At 40.2% G+C, this 19,905-nt stretch overlaps 1 protein-coding gene across 4 annotated transcripts in view; it reads left to right on the forward strand.

Moving 5' to 3' along the window:
- SCAPER (S-phase cyclin A associated protein in the ER) overlaps positions 1–19,905 on the forward strand; it is a 357,916-nt gene that overhangs the window by 48,645 nt on the left and 289,366 nt on the right. For 3 of the 4 annotated variants that reach the window (XM_075069526.1, XM_075069525.1, XM_075069527.1), the window contains one exon: positions 9,746–9,943. The exons of the other annotated variant lie outside the window; for it this stretch is intronic. In XM_075069526.1, the coding sequence (XP_074925627.1) occupies positions 9,746–9,943 (198 nt within the window). The remainder of the gene's footprint in view (positions 1–9,745; positions 9,944–19,905) is intronic. 4 annotated transcript variants of the gene reach the window in all.

A 19,905-nucleotide genomic window follows, 5' to 3' on the forward strand; every position in this document is an offset into this window, starting at 1 on the left:
ACGACAAAGGAAGAAACCCTTCCTCCAGTACCAATACAAATCAAAATATTCCCAGCAACTACACATATAAAAGTTAACCAGCCAGATCCACACTTGCAAATAGAGCAAAACAAACAAAAATACTAAAATTGCCTGTTCCTACTTACTATTTGAACAGAACCTTAGAGATCCTGTAGTAATGTCTGGTTTCTCTCATATCCCCTGAGAGAAGACACACACACAGAACAAAGGACCCACACCCAAAACTTCCCTCCACACAGAGTTGAAAGAATCTTGTCTCCTGATTGGTCCTCTGGTCAGGTGTTAGTTTCCTGCTTGTAAGCCTTTAGAGACATTAACCCTTAACCATCTGTTTATGACAGTTGCCAAGAAGGCTAACGGCATTTTGGGCTATATAAGAGGGGGAGGTTTAGGCTGGATATTAGGAAAAACTTTTTCACTAGGAGGGTGGTGAAGCACTGGAATGGGTTACCCAGGGAGGTGGTGGAATCTCCTTCCATGGACGTTTTTAAGGTCAGGCTTGACAAAGCCCTGGCTGGGATGATTTTAGTTGAGGATTGGTCCTGCTTTGAGCAGGGGGTTGGACTAGATGACCTCCTGAGGTCCCTTCCAACCCTGATATTCTGTGATTCTATGAATTCCTGGAGCAACCAGCAGGAGAAGCCATGGTGGTGAGCACAACCTGTTACATACAGTCACAAATAATTTACTTTTCTCCCTCATGGTTTACAGCCAACATTTTCCCTCCTCACACTTCAGCAGCAATTATTTACTTCCCTCACTGGTCTCCATCCCTTCCTCTCATGTGAATCTCATGAAGACTTGTCTTTTCTGATAACATAATGTGACTAGGTTCTGGCCCTACTTATTTCTTGAGAATCAATATAAACCCATATTGGGTTACACCCTGACCTATGAAATTGCTGTAAAACCCATTTACGTTTACTTTCTCAAAGTTCCATATATCCCAATGTAATGGGGCAGGACTCAACCCTGTGGTGCCTCCTGCTCGTACCTTCTGGGAATTAGCTCGCCAGCCCCAGAGTGCCCTCTGCAGGCTGAAGTCTCACCACTCGCTGCTTCTGGGCCTTGTGTCCCTCCTGGACCTTTCTTCAGGTGCTGCCCCCAGGCAGTACACCTACTCTCTGGGTCTCCCAACTCAGGGGAACCCTCACTCACTATCCCCACCTTGCCTCAGTATATGGCTACTGCCAGCTCCCATCTAGCCCCTGCTCACTGGGACAGACTGCAGTCTAATTGCCACTCATCACAGGCAAGGAGGGGTTTGGACCTGCTGCCTCTTCCTAGCCTTGGGCTGTCCCCTGCAACCCCAGTACCTGTTTGGCCTTATACTAGGCCACAGCCTGGGGGTTTCCAGGCTGGAGCTCCCTGACTCCCTTGGCCTTCCCCCAGCCCTGCTCCACTCTAGGTACCTTCTCTAGCTCCCCATCAGACAGGCTCATCCCTCTCTACAGGCAGAGACAGACTGTGTGTCTGTTCCTGGCTTTTATAGGGTCAGCTGGGTCTGTCTGGGGCATGGCCACAGCTGAGGCTGCCTCCCCAATCAGCCCAGCCTAAGGCTCCCAGCCCCAGCCCTCTCCAAGGGCTGGCTTTTAACCCCTTTCAGGCTGGGAGCAGGTGACCACCCCACTACACCCATGTATATTTCCCCGGTAATCTCTCCTGAGTCATCTCGTGGAGGATATGTCCACCAATGGCTATTAGCTAGGATGGGCAGGGATGGTGTCCTTAGCCTCTGTTTGCCAGAAGCTGGGAATGGGCAACAGAAGATGGGTTACTTGATAATTACCTGTTCTGCTTATTCCTTCTGGGCACCTGGCATTGGCCACTGTCAGAAAACAGGATATTGGGCTAGATGGACTTTAGGTCTGACCCAGTGTGGCCGTTCTTATGTTCTTATCAAAGAATCATATTGTGCTGCCAAGAGGCTCTCAGTCCCTCAGATAGCTAATGAATTCCTATGAAGCTATGAGCCCTCTGCTTAGTAGGACCCAGTCTGCTGGATAAACTACTCTCTCAACTCAAAGGAGACCCCAAATGTAGGTTCTTGGCTTGCCACTGTTGGCCATTAACAGACAGGTAGTTAAGTTTCCCAGGATAGCTATCTTCCATGTCCCAACTGCCCGTTCATTGCAACTCCCGGCCTCCTCCACTGCTGAATGCTTTTAACACATACCTCCAGGGCACCTACAGACATTTTACCCCAATCTTTCTAAAAGTCATTCAAATGGATTTGATTCCATTACTGTGTAACCTCATTGCTTTACTAATAGATTCCAGAATGTTCTTTTGTCCAAACAGCACCACCCCTCTCCTTCCCAAATCCTGTGGACCAGCCCAGCTCTGCATCTCACCAGATTTCAATACATCTGGCTTCTCATGACCAGATCTAGATCTGGCTCTAATGCAAACAGATTCCTTACCCAGAAGGAAATCAGGCAGCACCTGTGCTGATTTATATTGAGAGGACAATCTGGGAAAAGGAAGAGCTGCTATAATGAATCTGTCTTGTTTAAGTTCTGGATGTTAAATTGCTGAGATACTGCTCTGTTTCTTCACACAAACACGTATACACCTGGAGGTCTTCTGAGAATAATTCCTCTGGGAGCTTAGCTACACTTAATGCGTCGATTGTGTCAAGTCACACGTAGCCATTAATAGCCAGCTAAATCAAAACTAAGGCAGCACTTCACACCTGACTTAGTGAGTTGGTACAGAAGACCCATTACCTAGAGACATAATTTAAATTTATTGCAACTTTACTGCCTAGCTGCCACAAAGTGGTGTGCAAAGGAAATACTGAACATGGGCAGGGTCATACACATGGTGCAGGGGATGGGAACACACAAGCTGCTGTTATTGTAAATCTACAGAAGTTATGATGCCTTGACATTTAATACTCAGTTGACTTCTAAATTACAGTGTTCACTGTGCAACAGTTAATGCTAATACAGTGCACTGACAGGATTTCAAGGCACAAGAGTATCTCAAGGCTCTTTGCAAACAGTAACTGAACAAGCTTCACAGAGCAGGTTCCATTCGTAGACTCCAAGGCTGGAAGGGCCCATTGTGATCAGTTGGTCTGACCTGCATCCCTAAAAGAAATCCTGTTTGAACTAAAGCAGATCGTTTAGAAAAACATTCAGTTATGGTTTCAAAATTGCCAGTGATGGAGAATCCACCATGACCCTTCCCCCACCTTCTTATATGGATCAAATACTCATAAGAACGGCCATACTGGGTTAGACCAAAGGTCCACCCAGCCAGTATCCTGTCTGCCAACAGTGGCCAATGCCAGGTGCCCCATAGGGAGNGCTACAGAAATAGGCTTCAGGGTACTCCGCATGTGTTCAACATTTCTCTTAAGACCAATGTTGAGAACTTTGGCTGTGACAGTACCATCTATTTTTTCATGATTTTGTTGACAAACTGTCAATCAGATTAGGCCAATTCTTGATATAGTGCTCAAAACAGTCCACTACTGAGTTCTGTCGCATGTCTTGTGGAAGAGTTACCTTGGTTCCTCCCACTTTTTTCAAAGCAGCTGCTGCAAAGTGGTTGTTACGGAAGTATTTTGCAATTTCAACAGCACTAGCTTTTATTAAGGGAACACTGAAGTCTTTGGCTAGGAGGTGCATCAAAGGAGCACTACAGCCATACGTTATTAGCTCTCTTTACTCTCTTCTAAATTTATTCTCATCTTGGATACATTTGCAGCATTGTCTCTGACCAAGCTGCATACTAGACATTTGAATTTGGGAACCCCTGGTCTAGACCAAGCTGCTTTTGAGATATGACATTACAGAAACATTTTAGAAGATATAAAGCACTTGTTTATCAAACTTGCTTTTCAGATCTTTTGTCTAAAGAATCCACACTTCCAGAATATACAGTTGTCTGACTAGTGATCATATATGAAGAATTTCAAGCAGTAAGGATGTCTACTGGGGTCATTTTTGGTTGACCAAATACAATTGATACTCAAAATACTCAAGAAAGAGAAACCAATAAATGAACGCTAAATATAACACATGTCTAAAATTCAGAGATAAATATAAAAACTGACTCCAGTGTTCGTCATAAAGATGTATTTAAAGATGTTCATTTCAATTACATTAAGTTCATTGAACCTGTTTTATGACAATTCATTCTTTGTGTTCACAATCTTTGCTGAATGTGAGAAGAACCCTAATCACCTTACTAAAGTCATGGCTTTTATAAATGCAGACTGCAGAGGGTAAATGCTGTTGTTATAATATAACTATTTATGACACTACTGAGGTTAAGGTTGTCGTCTTTTCCATCATAAACTGTACTTTAAAATAGTTGTAAATTAACCATTATACACTTTGGTCTAAAAGTTTATGTGCAGGGCTATGCTAAGCTTAAAAAAGGAAAAGTTTGAACAAAATGTATGACTGTTTTTATGTTTTAGGTTGGAGAAAAGTTCTAGTGGTTTCAGATTCCTTCTTACATTTCTACATAGGGTTCAAATTGTTGGTGGCTCAGAATTGAAGACAGTACTTCCTGGGTCACATAATCTGTGTGTACATGCTGGCTATGGGATTTTTCACAAAGTGAGATATAAGCAAAAGTAGGGAAAAAGTCCTGTCCCATATAATAAATAAGTTAGTCTTCTCTTTCAGTAAAAGGTAGAATTGTGTTTTTATAATTTTTCTACTAATCCATCAGTAGGGTATCACATTCCTTTGCAATTCTATGGGCAGTTCAAAGATGTAATTTAAGATTGTAAACTGTGTCCACACAGAATTACATCTTGAAGTTCTGTGTCTTTAGTGCAACAAGAATAGCAGGTTGCTTGCTCCCTCCTTAAGTATTTTATTACATTGGAAAGATAGTTGAGATTCATTTATTTTTCCTTATACTTACTTATAAATAGGAAAACCTTAAGGGATTTTATTTTTGCATGTAAATTAAAGTCAAGATACCATAAAACAAAGCCCACAAATTGAGTAGTCACACCTGGTGAGTCACATGCAGCTGTTGAGTTTTCCCTTTTGGTTCACAAGAGACAACATGCAAACACATCAAGATCTTGAGACTTGAAGGATAAGAAACAGGGAAAGATCATACTTCCCTGCACGAAAACCATGCAATAGATACAAAGGCCACTGGTAAGGTTGATGCTTATGAAAAGGTTCATGATAAAACTACCAGAAGAACATAGTTATAAATTTTTCAAACAGGTTTTGATGATGTATCTCCCAAGAGGCAGTTTGTCTCTTTGTTTCCTTGTGCTTCCCTTGTCTGTTCATTGTATCCATTTGTTGTCACTTGCAGTGAGATTATAAACTCCTCTGGTCAGGGACTATCTTTTTGTATTATGTGTTTGGGGTTGTTAGGCTCTACTATAATAAAAAAATATTAAGAAGAAGCATGGTAAATATTGAATAAGAGATAATGTCCTGTCATAATGTGGGCTATTTATTTGTACTGATGGATTAAAATATGATTAGGAGAAAAGAAACGTTAAATGAATATTAGAAATATATCGTCAGATGTCTGCACTGACAGAGACGAATAGCGGGGTTCAGACATCAGTACTAGGAAAAAACAAAATTTTCCAGCAAAATTATGTAGGCTATTCGAAATAAGGAAGGATTATGAAGAACTCCTGGTAACAGAGTAAATGAATCTTAGCAAACTGCAAGACATGTTCAAGGTAATACATATTTAGAAAGAGCAGTATTAATGGCGCATATGTGCTGAAATAACAGACAAAAGGACAACAGAAAAAGGAAAGGTTCAGTGAATTGTAATGAAAATTATCTGGGCTCTGGAGATTGCTTCCACTACAGATGGCAAGAGTATGGAGAGTGATTTTCAGTATGGTTTTAAGACTTAAGCACTACAGATTGCATTGCACAATTGTCAGTCTCCAAAGGAAGTGTTGTCAGTGCTTGGAGTGGTATGGCGGCTCTCTATAGTTGGCCCTGGCTTCCATGGGTACCCTGAAATCATTATTTTGGGGCACAGAAATCCTTGCTTTCTCTGAGAGAAAGTCCTGGTGGATACTCCACCAGTTTCTTGTCTTCTGTGTAGATTTTTCCTTAGTTTTTCATTTGTACAATGTATCATGGAATGCATATTTCAAATATTAATATAATGGAGAATGTTTTGCAAATCCTATACTCACTAGTGAAATTTTAAATATGTATATGGAATTGGCAAAGTCATAAATCTTAGACTTGACCAAAATCACTATTTAAATAAACTATAAATGGCATTTGGCCAAAAGCATCCAAGTGTGGATTATTTCTAGCAATCCACCTTGCTTTCTTACAGAAGGTAAAGTGAATAGGCTCAAAGCGCACACTTTTACTTTATTGCTCTTCCAGTTTCTCATGCACTATTTTGGTTTGATTTGCAAAATTAAATGTACTACAATTTTGGTAAATGTTATTGTGATAAAGAAATGTGAGTGCAGCCATTGAGATCATGGTCAATCTGATTGCATTGTGTGCTCCTTGTTAGTTACTAAATGAAATTTGCCAAATGTTGTAGTACATTATATGATGTGTTTTGCAGTGTAGACAGAGCAGGAGCTATTTGAGAGAAAGAATAGACTGGAATGCGGAGAAAACCCATAAAAGGGTCCAGGAGTTCTAATGGAGCTGATCTTTAATAAACAGTTTGGCAAGTTTTGCCCTCACGCATTTGTGCAGTTCACTTCTGTTTGGTAGTTACATGTCTAGAAATGTGGCCTGTAGTTTAAAATCTTCTAGAAAAGAAATAGACATTTATAGTCTTAGAATACAGTAATTTAAAAATTTTGATTCTCACCTACTGTTCCACTTTTAAAGGTGTGCCATTTTTATATTAAAATCGGATTTGATATACTGTATGTTTTCCAAACATGCAGAGAATTTTTTTTTAATTTAAAGCCAGCATAATCTGTTGAAAGTGGCATTGAATTTATTGCAGTGTCTTTATGATGGAATACTAAAAATCACAAAGAACCTTCTGAAGAGAACAAGGAAAATCCTCTGTGCACTTAGTATTTGCACAGTCTTGGGATCTCTTTTGCACAAATGCCAACATAAAAAATGTTTTTCTGGTTTTCCCCTAATCCATCTACCTTCCATTTATAACGTTGAGACTTTCATCCAAAATTACTGTAGAGTTTGTATTTTAACTTGTATTGCCTTTGGGCTTAAATGACATTTCTACAATGGTGCTCTGTCTCTGTTGAATGCAGCCTTTCCTGCAATGAAACAAAGTTTTGGCACAGGAGAAAAATGTTTTTCAGCTTTTCACTGAGAAGCAGTAGGATTTGAACCCAGGCCAATTATTATAGCATCCTGTTCTCAGTATTGTAGTTAAGATTAGTTGTTTTAATTATGAAACCTGTTTTTCAAGGATTTAGTAGCTTGGGCTGCTTTAAATCTCATTGGATTTAATCTTGGAATAGAAAAGTGGTAGCCCGTAAGCATTTTTGTTTCAATAACTGACTTAAACTATTGAAATCCTCATCCCTTTGTTTAATTGATGTATCCTGTAAGCACCCTGGCTCATATATTGTTTTGTTCATTTTGACACACTGACTAAAAGATGGAGTTTAAAGAATTTAGAATTTGAAAAGATGGAGTTCTCCAAGCAATACTAAAAATGTACTAGTGTATTGTGCAACATAACATTCTAGAGCTCTCTGCTACAGAAAACATATGCATGAAAGGAGTGCTAAACGAATGCTTCAAGATACAAATTATTAAAAAGAAATATTTAAATTATTTTTTTCCATTTATGCTGCTGGATTGTTTTGTAATGATCATTTTTACTTTCCATTTAAAGTTGGTTTTGTTTTCTGGTTCTCATGTTCTTAACTAATACAATGCTATGTTTGTGTTGTCAGTACTGAGGAAAATGTATATATCTCTTTTCAGTCTTTTCTTTTGATATGAAAAAAGGATGCATGATGCCTTTTCATTTATAAAAGCTTATTCTCCATTCTTTTTGTTTTGTATTTGATTAGATGTAATGTTATAGTTTTCAATATCTTGCCAGTGTCTTTTTAAGGAGAATAGTGACAACTTTATTCCCAAATTTCCTTTAAATAGTCTGGGAAGTAACTTTTTAAAAATCTAATTTTCTTTTCATTATTTATGTATTTTCTTGCTTTTTGTATTTCCCTCAATTTAGATAGTGAAAATAGACTGGTTAGTTTCACTGATTTGTAATCACATTAAGCAATGGCATGTTCTCATGCATAGAAACTAATGTAGTGCTGCATTATCTGGATTTTAAATGTTGCAGAGCAATATTTATATATTTACATTTGGGTTGGTAGCTTATTTTTGCAAAACCTAAATTTGGGGCCAGTTTTGACCTGCCAGTGACTATAATTCAATTTATGCTTTCATATGCTAAGGCTTTGGCATTTTTTGTTCTTAGACCTAGTTAATAGATACATAGTAAAAATTGTATGTGATTGAGGATCACTTTGGATTGATTTGGGGTGCTTGTCCCAGTTGCTGGAGAGGACCCCTCATACCCACAGCACTTCTAGTATGGGAACTCCTTCCTTCCTCTTGGCTGTTGTGGGAGAGAATCTTAGGCTAGGTGGGCCCAGTATCCTGAATCTGGCTGAATTCAATTTTGGATCTGTCACCCAGGAAGAGGTGCTTCACACCCCTTTGGAATGTCTTCCATGACTGAATTACAGTATATCAGTCAACAAAGGAAAAACCTATCTCCCACATTATGAAAAGGAATGAACTGAACGTGCAAGCTCAGCAGATGTGTAAGGCTGTAGTAATCGTTAAATTATTGCTTTTAAGATGGCACATAACAGATCATCTGTGATCCAGCAGTCACGAGGAAAATTTGGGACAGATACGAGCCCAAAGAAAATAGAGTAATCAAATTTAACATAGCATTTATATTTCAATAATTTGCAGAGAACCATAAATTTATGCTCTATTTCTCTTGTTTGGAAATTAGGGTAGAAACTTGAGGTGTGTTTAACACTGCTGAAATCATGACTCTAGAGTCAAAACAACAGAGAGACAACATCAGACCTGGCATAAGTAAGACCAACACAATTAAAGTCAATATGCTGGATTTGAATTTGGCTTGTAATATTTGAGTGTGATGAATGGAAATTCACCTATACAGGCAAAGACATGAATCTTCTGAAGTGTGAAAGCTTTTTTTTGTAATTAATTTGATGCTTATTGACTTCTTTACTACAGTGAAGCAATAAAACATTGATTAAAAGGCTGGTCACTGGCCTTAAGACTTGTACACTGAAGTTATATTTTAACAAAAAATTGAGACAAAATGTTCTATACAATATCTTTGCAATAACATTTGTTTGATGAGAGAATGGACCTGGCATAGTCATTAGCAAAATAACGTTTGCATCTTCTGGAAACATATTCTTGCCAGAACAAGTAATGTGACAAATGCAGCTTTCCCATCTACGTATAGAGCAGAATATCTTCTGCTATTGTGCAGATGTAAATATTGGGTTAGAAATGTCAGAGAAACAGAAATTAGGTTTACAGACTTGCCCCTTTTGTTTAATGAGAAAATTTGTTTGAAGAACTCAGTCAGTGGGATATGGCGTAAGCCTCAGTGAAGGATGTCTTGTTTGAAAGTGTTGACATATGTTGAAAAAAATTGTTATACAGAAGCCCAACCCCTTGTCACACTTATTTGTTTTTTTGTTGTTTTTTTTTTATGTTGTATCTCATCTCTTCAGAGTACTACAGTAGACTGTAAAATAACATCAGCAGCTGCTGGAGATAAAAACTTTGACAAAAGCCCAACAAAAACAAGGCAACCTCGAAAAGTTGATTTGAGAGCTCGATACTGGGCATTTCTTTTTGACAATCTTAGACGGGCAGTTGATGAAATCTATGTTACTTGTGAGTCGGATCAGAGCGTAGTAGAATGCAAGGTAAGACTCTTTCTGAAATGTTCTGCCCCAATTGTTGCAATGTGTCTCTTGGTGCTATTCCTGTCATTACAGATAAGCTAAAAACAAGAAACAGAACCTCAAAAACAAATTATTGCATGCTTTGTATTTTATATGAGGGCCTTAAATAAGAAAGCAGAAAACATATTGATTTATTTTTGCTAAGAAAAAGCAGCTTTCATCTTACACGCTGACTGGTTTGGAATGATATGAAACTTATAGCAATATGTAACTTTTTCTTAGACTTTTAACACTCCAGTCAGACTACTGTAATTTATATTAACAAAAACCAAAAACGCCTCATTCAGTCTGTGGTTGATATCTCTAGCAATTGTCATACCCTTTTGCTGCAGTACTTTTTGCTGTAGATGGCACTGTTGGGATTCAGCCTGTTTTCACATTCTTTAGTTTCCTGTTTAATGTCTTAATTACACATTGCTCCGTTTCTGCAGAGATAGTTATCACTCTTCTGATTCACTTTCTGGTGGTAAGAAAGTGCGATTGATGGCCAAGTATAAACAATGTCTGGGTGGGATGTCATTGTAAGGTGTTTTTTCTAATTTTAGATAACCTTGTGTTTGTAGTAAGATGTAAAACAGAGACACAAAGCGTGGTGTCTTTTCAGTAACTCAGCAGGAGAACTATTGCCATTTAATAAGAGTTCATTGTACACTGTATTACTTTGTAATGCATTAAATGATCACAAGAATTAAGAGAAGCCAGGACAGTACATCTTTAAGAAAATATTAAAGGCACCTTTTTTTTCTTTAAACATTAAACATTAAACATGGCTGAAAGTTCACCAAATTCTGGAAGCCATTATCTAATCATTGTGATATATATATATCTACATATATAGTTTAAAATAACTTTCATCTTATCATGTGTATCTAGTTTTCTGCTGAAATCAGAGATGGCCAAATTGGCTTTGGGATTAGCGTACAAATATATTTAATTGAAATCAGCTTTCAGAACTGAACAGTAGCTGGAGGCTTCCAAACCGTTAGTTGATCTAACATAATTTAACATTTTGTTACTGAACTGTCTTCCTGCTCAGGAAATTTCTCTGATGAATTTTTGTTTTTAAGAAAACAGTCTGCTTTGTCATGTAATCAGATTACCATTTTTAAACTTTTATGATTATGACTGAAGGAAAAGAAGTTTATTTGTATCATTATCACATCTTTATAGAGCTGAGACCTCACCTAGAATTCCAGTCATAACACTGAGTCTGTGCTGGGAGGGAAAAACAAACACACACACACACCCACCTACCTTTAAAACCCCAGTTAAGGTTGGTCACACACAGATAATTGCCTCATGGTCCTACTGCAGCTAAAACAATGACACACACACACACACACCACACACACACCACACACACACACACAACACCACAACCACACACCAAACACACACAACACCCCTTTAAAACCCCAGTTAAGGTTGGTAAGTGACAACAATGCAATTACCTATCACATTGTTTGCCTGCAAAAATCCCATGGGACTTAAAAGCACAAAAATGAATAGCTATGTAAATTCTAAGTCTTACACCTCCAAACATATATAGTAACTGCATTATTTTAATCATACATAAAGAAATGCCTGTTTCATCACAAAGCCACCACTTTAGTGCAGTCCCAGTGATTGTTAAGATTTTGTGTGTGTTATTTTTGTTATAGTGTCTTGATTTTAGGAATTTTCTTTTATGGGATAGCATTGAATAGACATTATTTGTTCATATATCTTTTAATTGAGTTTTTTGAAGATGAGATTTAGGAAAGATGGAAAATTTTAAATAATTTTATTATTAATTATTTGTGGAGAACAGTTACCAGTTATATTCATTGAGCTGCTTCTTGATTTCTTTTTGCATGATGATTGTATTGATCAATTTATTGTTGTCTTAGCTAAATGTCAGAGATGCCTTGGTACAATATAAAGTGGCGGTGACTTTGATAATATATTTTTTATGAGTTATGCGTAATAGTAGAATGTTTTGGAAAAGTATTATTTTTCCTTTTTTCTTAGGATTAATGTTGTACATGTAGGTAAGCAGGAAAAAGGTATAATAAATTTATGGTAAAATTATATATGTATGTGGGCTTGCATGTGAGACTGATCAGTGTATCATTTACATGCATGTACATACGTCATTTTCTTTTTCAACGGATTTTTTGCTGTGTAACATTGGTGGTAAAATTTAGGCGCAGCCAAATCTCTGCCAGAAGCTGGTTTCACAGTTGTGGTTCTCCACACGCAAAGCTCTGCCGTCACTCCCTGCAAGGCATATCCTGATTTCTGTCAGCCAAAGTGCTCTGGCTGAATGCAGCTTTCATTTCATGGTGCAGAGGGAGACATTCACTTAGGAGCTGGTGTCAGCCCACTTAGGGCTTTGTAACTGAGGATTAGGCTCTTGACTTGCACTAAGAACTGGATATGCAAACAGGGTTGAGCATGAAGCACTGGTGTGAGACCTTGTCAACAGTTCTTCTTGCTTAGTAGATGAGCCGCCGTATGCCTTAATTTAAGGGTGGCCTTGGTCAGTCTCAGATGTAGCGCATAGCGCATTACAAAAGATCCATATTTAACAGAACAAGGTGTGTGATAAAACTTTGTATCCATTTCTGATTTTAGAGACTACATCATCCCATTGGCAACATCCTATCTTGTTTATGTTGTGTCATGTTGTGCCTTGTAATACATATCATATACAAGGGCCTGTGTTTGTTTTCTAACTCCAGAGGTGAGATCTTCTTCCCCATTCCAGTTTTATTCTGCTATTTAAAAGGACTGCAGTGGTGTAAAGGGTCTCTAAAAGCCCTGTATTCATCTAGAATAAGTGTCCCTTGGTGCAGAAAATGTGGAGGAGAGTCATAAAACTGCCTTCAGAGGAACCTCTGTGGGTATATATGCACTGCACTTATGTACACTTGGCTGGCCTGTGCCAGCTGACTTGGGCTTGCGGGGCTAGGTCTAAGGGGCTGTTTAATTGCATTGTAGTCTGAGTTTTGGGACCCTCCCACCTCGAAGGGTCCCAGAGCCTGGACTCCAGCCTGAGCCCAAACGTTAACATCTACACTCCAGCTAAACAGTCTCTTAGCCTGAGTCACCTGGCATGGGCCAGCTGCAGGCTTTTAATTGCAGTGTAGACATACTCTGTAAGGCCCTGGTATTGGGCCCAGGATGGGCATGTTGGGAATGGGGCCACAGCACTGTAGTGATTTCAGGCAGTACTGTGGTTTATAGGCAACCTAGGGAGACTGCCATAATTTAGGCTGTCTTCCAGGTGTTGCTTAAGCCGGAGTGGGCAAACTTTTTGGCCCGAGGGCCACATCTGGGTGGGGAAATGGCATGCAGGATGATGAATGTAGGGCTGGGGCAGGAGGCTGGGGTGCAGGAGGGAGTGCAGTGTGCAGGAGTGGGCTCAGGGCAAAGGGTTGGGGTGGAGGAGGGGTGCGGGGTGTACGAGGGGGCTCAGGGAAGAGGGTTGGGTGCAGGAGGGGGCTCAGGGCAGGGATGCAGGGAGGAGTGCGGGACGGGGTCAAGGGAGAGGGTTGGGATGCAGGAGCGGTGCAGGGTGCGGCGGGGGCTCAGGGCAAGGGGTTGGTGTTCAGGAGAGGTGTGGGGTACGGCAGGGAGCTCAGGGTGGGGGTTGGTGCGCAGGAGGGGTGCAGGGTACAGCAAGGGGCTCAGGGCAGGGGGTTGGGGTGCAGGAGAGGTGCGGGGTATGGCAGGGCCTCAGGGCAGGGAGTTGGGTGCAGGGGGCGACAGGGGGCTTAGGGTAGGGAGTTGAGGTGCGGGGTGCAGGAGGGATTTGGTGTGCAGGCTCCGTCCCAGCACCACTTACATGGAGCAGCTCCGGGGTGGCAGCAGCACACAGTGGGACTAAGGCAGGCTCATCCTTGCTGCCCCTGAAGGTGGGAGGGACAGAGGGCTCCGCGTGCTGCCCTTGTCTGTGTGTACATTCTCTGAAGCTCTCATTGGCTGTGGTTCCCTCTTCCCGGCCAATAGGAGCTGCGAGGGGCAGTACCTGCAGGCAAGGGCAGTATGTGGAGTCCTCTGCCCCCCAGGCCAAGGGGCCTCAGGGGCGAGGTGCCGGCCGCTTCCGAGAGTGGTGTGTGGCCTGCGACACCATGACACCACGGGGGTGGCAATCCCGCATGCTGGATCCAAAGCCCTGAGGGGCCAGATCCGGCCTGCGGGCTGTAGTTTGCCCTCCCCGGCTTAAGCCCTCAGAGCAATCTAGGATTGTGAGGATGCAAAGGTGACCTAAAGCCACTTTAGGCCGTTGCCACCTGAGCTATGAGTTCTATGCTATCTAGAGGCAAAAGTCAGACTCTTACCCCACCTCTGCTTCTAAGGACATAATGTCAGCAACAGAATATTGCATTGCAAGATGTATTCAGGTTGAGTGCCAACATAATAATCTTATTACCCCCCCCCCCTCCATTTACAGCAGTATTGGAGCCCTGTTGGACCTAAGATATTAGAGAGACAGGGTGGGTGAGGTTATATCTTTTACTGACCATCTTCTGTTGGGGAAAGAGACAAGCTTTCAAGATGTACAGAGCAGACCTGAGGAAGAGCTCTGTGGCTCAGAACTTGTCTCTTTCATCAATAGAAGTTGGTCCAATAAAAGATATTACCTCATCCACCTTCCTTCTTTTTTTATTCCCTGCATAGACATGAGCAGTTATATGCATCTTGTTTTTTTTTGTTTTTTTCAAACATGCCTAAAACAACTAGTTAGCCATCATTTATTAAATGTCCCAATCCAATTGTAAATAATATGTGAATGAAATTGTCAGGAACTAGAAAATTAATATTTAAGATTGTGTTATACATTGGGTTAAAGCTCTTTGATACTGCACACATTACTGCCCATCTTCATGTAAGATTGTTGTCAGAAATCATTATGCTCCTTTATGAAACCAGGCAGGTGAAGGAATGGCGAACCATCCAAAACATAGACATATGGCAAATCTTGAATAGAAATTTAACAGCGTGGCCCACAAAGGATTTATCTGGGGACTGATATTGCAAATGCAGGGAGTAGAGCATTGATTGGATTTAAACTGTGTTTTGTTTGGATCTCTGAGAGAGAAACAGCAGAAAGACCAGAGAAGCTCGGAGAGAATGCCGCCACACACAAGCATTTGTAGCATGGCCTGAGAAAAAACTGAAAGAGAGATTTTGGGCTGAATGGTGGCTGAAAGAGACATAGAGGTGTGAGCAAAGAAAGTATCTCCTTTTGTTTGATTCTTCGTGTGTTCAGAGAAACAGGACTTTTTATATTCTTTGTAAATAAACAGAATTGCATTAAAGATGTGGGTCTCCATCGTCAATTTCTCATAACAGAAACAATCCACAAGTTCCTGAACTTTGGCTAACTACTTGGGTCAAACATGGGTAACAGTTAATAGTCTATCTTCAACCCACATAATAATGGGAGGGGAGAAAACCCCAGTTTGAGTTGAGGATGGCAGTATCATTCTTCAGACTCTGTTATTTCCGTTTGTTGTATTGCATCACAACCTTTAAACAAATCACTTTGTAAAGGAGAAACTGTGTAATTTTCAAAACAATAGAATATTAAACCTTCCTAAGGGTGATAACTCACAGTGAGCAAATCCCATCATAACTCTTACTGTGCAGGGCAGTGCTAGAAATCAATAGAGATCACTTTTCTGTATAAGCAGTGAAAAAGTCACAAAAAAATAAAAGGTAGAAGTCTGAAAGAAAAATATAAAAAGCTGGTGGAAGTGAACAAATGCTGACAGTGGCAATAGTGAAGCTTAGAACTCCTCTGGGCTTTAAAATACAGAATAGAAGTGATAGTGAAATTAAGAAATAAAGGTAAAAGATCCCAAGAAATTACTTCTCTGTCATGCAAAATTGTGAGTACTTTTAGTGCCACAGAGAAGGACTCCACTTGTTGTTCACGTAAATAAGAACTGATGGTTGGTGCTCTTCATATATTCTCTGGTGCGTGACTGCTTCCCCAAGGGCAAAAGGCTTAATGGAAGATATTTTAAAGTGCTTAAAAGGAAGACTCTTGTCTGAAAGTATGATACCTCAGGGCTTTAGTTCAAATACAGAATCTACCTTTCAGAGAACAATTACAGGTAGATAATTTACCCTGTGCATGCCTGACTGACCATATTCTTCTGAATCTAGTCTGCTTTCTTGGTTAAGCACATATGTGTTATTCTAAACAGATACTATTCAGCCTTTACTTCAGTCTTTACTAAAAAAGTTAATTGTGACTAGATGCTTAACGCAATTAATATTAACAACAAGGGAGAAGGCTCTTGGAAAGGAACAGGTTAAAAAATACTTTGGTAAGTTAGATGTGTTGAGGTCAGAAGGGCCTGACAAAATTCACCCCAAGGTACTTAAGGAACTAGCTGAAGCAATCTTTGAGCAGTTAACAATTATCTTCAAGAACTCATGAAGGATGGATGAGGTCCTGGAGGACTGGAGAAGGGCAAACATAGTACCTGTTTTCAAAAAGGGGAAAAAGGAGGACCTGGGGAATTTAGACCAGTCAGCCTAAATTGGATACCCAGAAAGATACTCGAACAAATTATTAAACAGTCAGTTTGTTCAAACCTGGAGGATAATAAAGTGATAAGTAATAGCCAAGATTGATGTGGCATGACATATACCTGACAAATCCATCTAGTTTCCATCTTTGACGAAGTAACTGGCCTTCTGGATGGGGAGAAGCAGTAGACTTGATATAGCTGGGCTTTAGTGATTCTTTTGACTGTTCCTCATGACATTCTAATAAGCAGCCTATGGAAATATGGCGTAGATGAAATTAGGTAGGTGCAAAACTGGTTGAAAGACCATACTCAAAGAGTATTTATCAATGGTTCATGTCTCCTTTGGCCCCTCAGGGGTCAGTCCTGGTTCCAGTACCATTCAGTATTTCATCATAATTTGAATGATGGAGAGGAGAGTATGCTTATACAATTTATGAATGACGTCATGCTGAGAGTGGTTGCAAACACTTTGGAGGATAGGATTAGAATTCAGGATGATCTTGATAAGGTGGAGAATTGGTCTGAAATCAACAAGATGAAATTTAATAAAGACAAGTGCAAAGTACCACATTTAGGAAGGAAAATATCAAATGCACAAATATATGACAGGGAATAACTGGCTAGGCAGCAGTATTACGCAAAAAGATTTGGGGATTATAGTGAATCACAAATTGAATATGAGGCAAGAAGTTTGCTTCTGCTTCAAAAATAGCAGATGTTGTTCTGATATGTATTGACGGAAATGTCATATGTAAGACAAGGAAGATGATCGTTACTTTACTTGGCACCGATGAGGCCTCAGCTGGAGTACTGAGTCCAGATTTGGGCACTGCACTTTAAGAAAGATATGAGCAAATTAGAGAGAGTCAAGAGGAGAATAATAAAAAATATGAGGTTTGGAAAATATGACTACGAGGAAAGGGTGAAAGCTGTAGGCATGTTCAACTGGAGAAGAGAAGGCTGGGGTGGATGTAGGGGAAGGGTATGAAAACAGTCTTCAAATATGTAAAAGGTGATCAATACAGAGGATGGAAATCAATTATTCTCCATGTCCACTGAAGGTAGGACAAGAAGTAACTGGCTTATTTTAACAAGGGAGATTCAGGTTAGATATTAGGAAGGTTTCAGAGTAGCAGCCGTGTTAGTCTGTATCTGCAAAAAGAACGGGAGTACTTGTGGCACCTTAGAGACTAACAAATTTATTTCAGCATAAGCTTTCATGGGCTACAGCTCACTTCTTCAGATGCACAGAGTGGAACACACAGACGGGAGATATTTATACATACAGAGAACATGAAAAGGTGGAAGTACGCATAGCAACTGTAAGAGTCCAATCAATTGAGATGAGCTATCATCAGCAGGAGAAAAAAAAACCTTTGAAGTGATAATCGAGATAACCCATAGAAGGTGTGAAGAGAACCTAACATGGGGAAATAGATTCAATTAGTGTAATGACTCAACCATTCCCAGTCTCTGTTTAACCCTAAGTTAATTGTATCTAATTTGCATATTTATTTGAGTTCAGCAGTCTCTCTTTGGAGTCTGTTTTTTGTGCAAAATTGTCACCTTCAAGTCTGTCACTGAGTGGTTACAGAGGTTGAAGTGTTCTCCCACTGGTTTTTGAACGTTATGATTCCTGATGTCAGATTTGTGTCCATTTATTCTTTTGCGTAGAGACTGTCTGATTTGGCCAGTGTATATGGCAGAGGAGCATTGCTGGCACATGATGGCATATATCACGTTGGTAGATGTGCAAGTGAACGAGAAGAGCTTTCAAATAATACCGATAGTTAAACTCTGGAACAGGTTACATAAGGAGGTTGTGGAATCCCCATCATTGGAAGTTTTTAGGAATAGGTTAGACAAACACCTCTCAGGAATGGTCTAGGTATATTTAATCCTGCCTCAGCACAAGCGGATGGACTAAGTGATCTCTAAATCTCTTTTAGCCCTACATTTCTCTGATTCTGTGAACCTGATAGAGCTATTTCATTGTATCCTCCAAATATGATTTTTAATACAATAGTGTAGATTGCCCCATTCTGTAGAACCACCATAAGAAAGTACTTATTTGCACAATGCACAGTCAGCTTGTGGAACTCGTTGCCAGGGGATGTTGTGAAGGCAAGAAAGAATTCATGAAGGATAGGTCCATTAATAGCTATTAGCCAAGATGGTCAGGGGATGCAACTCCATGCTCTGTGTGTTCCTAAACCTCTCTGACGGCCAGAAGCTGGGACTGGATGACGGGGATGGATCACTTGACAATTGCCCTGTTCTGTTCATTCCCTCTGAAGCATCTGGCAGTGACCACTGTCGGAAGGCAGAATACAGGGCAGATGGACCATTGGTCTGACTTGATATGGTCATTCCTAGGTTCTGACACCCTCAGGAGAGGGTTTGTGTGCAAAACAGTGCAAAGTTCACTTTAAAGAGTTTTTATGAAACTCTTCCCTCACAGTGGTAGAGATTTGCAGACACACAGATTTTGGAGCAACATCCTCTCCAAAGTCCACACATCCTAAGGATCTTCAGGGAAGAGATTCCCTTTTTGTTGGAGACAGGAGCTGTTCTTCAAGGATAACTATTGCTTCTTTATCTTACCCCTGGGCAACATAGCCTTATTAGGAGCCATGCTGCCATTGATCACATCCCACAGCAGCTATGCAGTAGCATCAGCATATCCTGCCTCCAACTCCACACGCACCTTGTACTCTGTAGAGTCAGGAGCAGAGAATCTTCTGAGACAAGGGAGATAGGACTTCTTCCTCTCCCCACATGTAGTCTCTTCTTTTTATAGGTTCTGGGGTGGAGCAACTGAGCCATCATAGAATATCAGGGTTGGAAGGGACCTCAGGAGATCATCTAGTCCAACCTCCTGCTCAAAGCAGGACCAATCCCCAAATCGCCCCCTTAAGGATTGAACTCACAACCCTGGGTTTAGCAGGCCAATGCTCAAACCACTGAGCTATCTCTCCCCCATGTATTGTCATTGTATAAAAATAGTTCCTGGATTACTCTGATTTTGTGGTAAAGCTATTTATTCCAATTTTTTAACTAGCCATTAAATGTGGCTTTAGATATTTTTCTATTTTGCTTATTAAAATCTAATAATGGACAGTGTTGCAACAGAAAAGACTAGGCATTATAAGAATTGCAGCTGGAAGATTTGATCATCTCTGTGGCTCATATAGTCTCTCTTCATGTACCATAACCTTCCATGAATATACAGTGACACTGCAGTGTTGATAGATAGTAATGTGTAGTAATTCTGCTGGATTGTTTAAACAATAGTTTAAAAATTATATGTTGGGAGTTTAGAGATTAAAAAGACCACTCTGGTCTTCTGAATCTTTAAATTACATTTTAAGACGAAAGTCAGTTTTATAATTA

The sequence above is a fragment of the Chelonoidis abingdonii genome, chromosome 9, assembly GCF_003597395.2.
Source record: "Chelonoidis abingdonii isolate Lonesome George chromosome 9, CheloAbing_2.0, whole genome shotgun sequence".
Taxonomy (NCBI): Eukaryota; Metazoa; Chordata; order Testudines; family Testudinidae; genus Chelonoidis; species Chelonoidis abingdonii.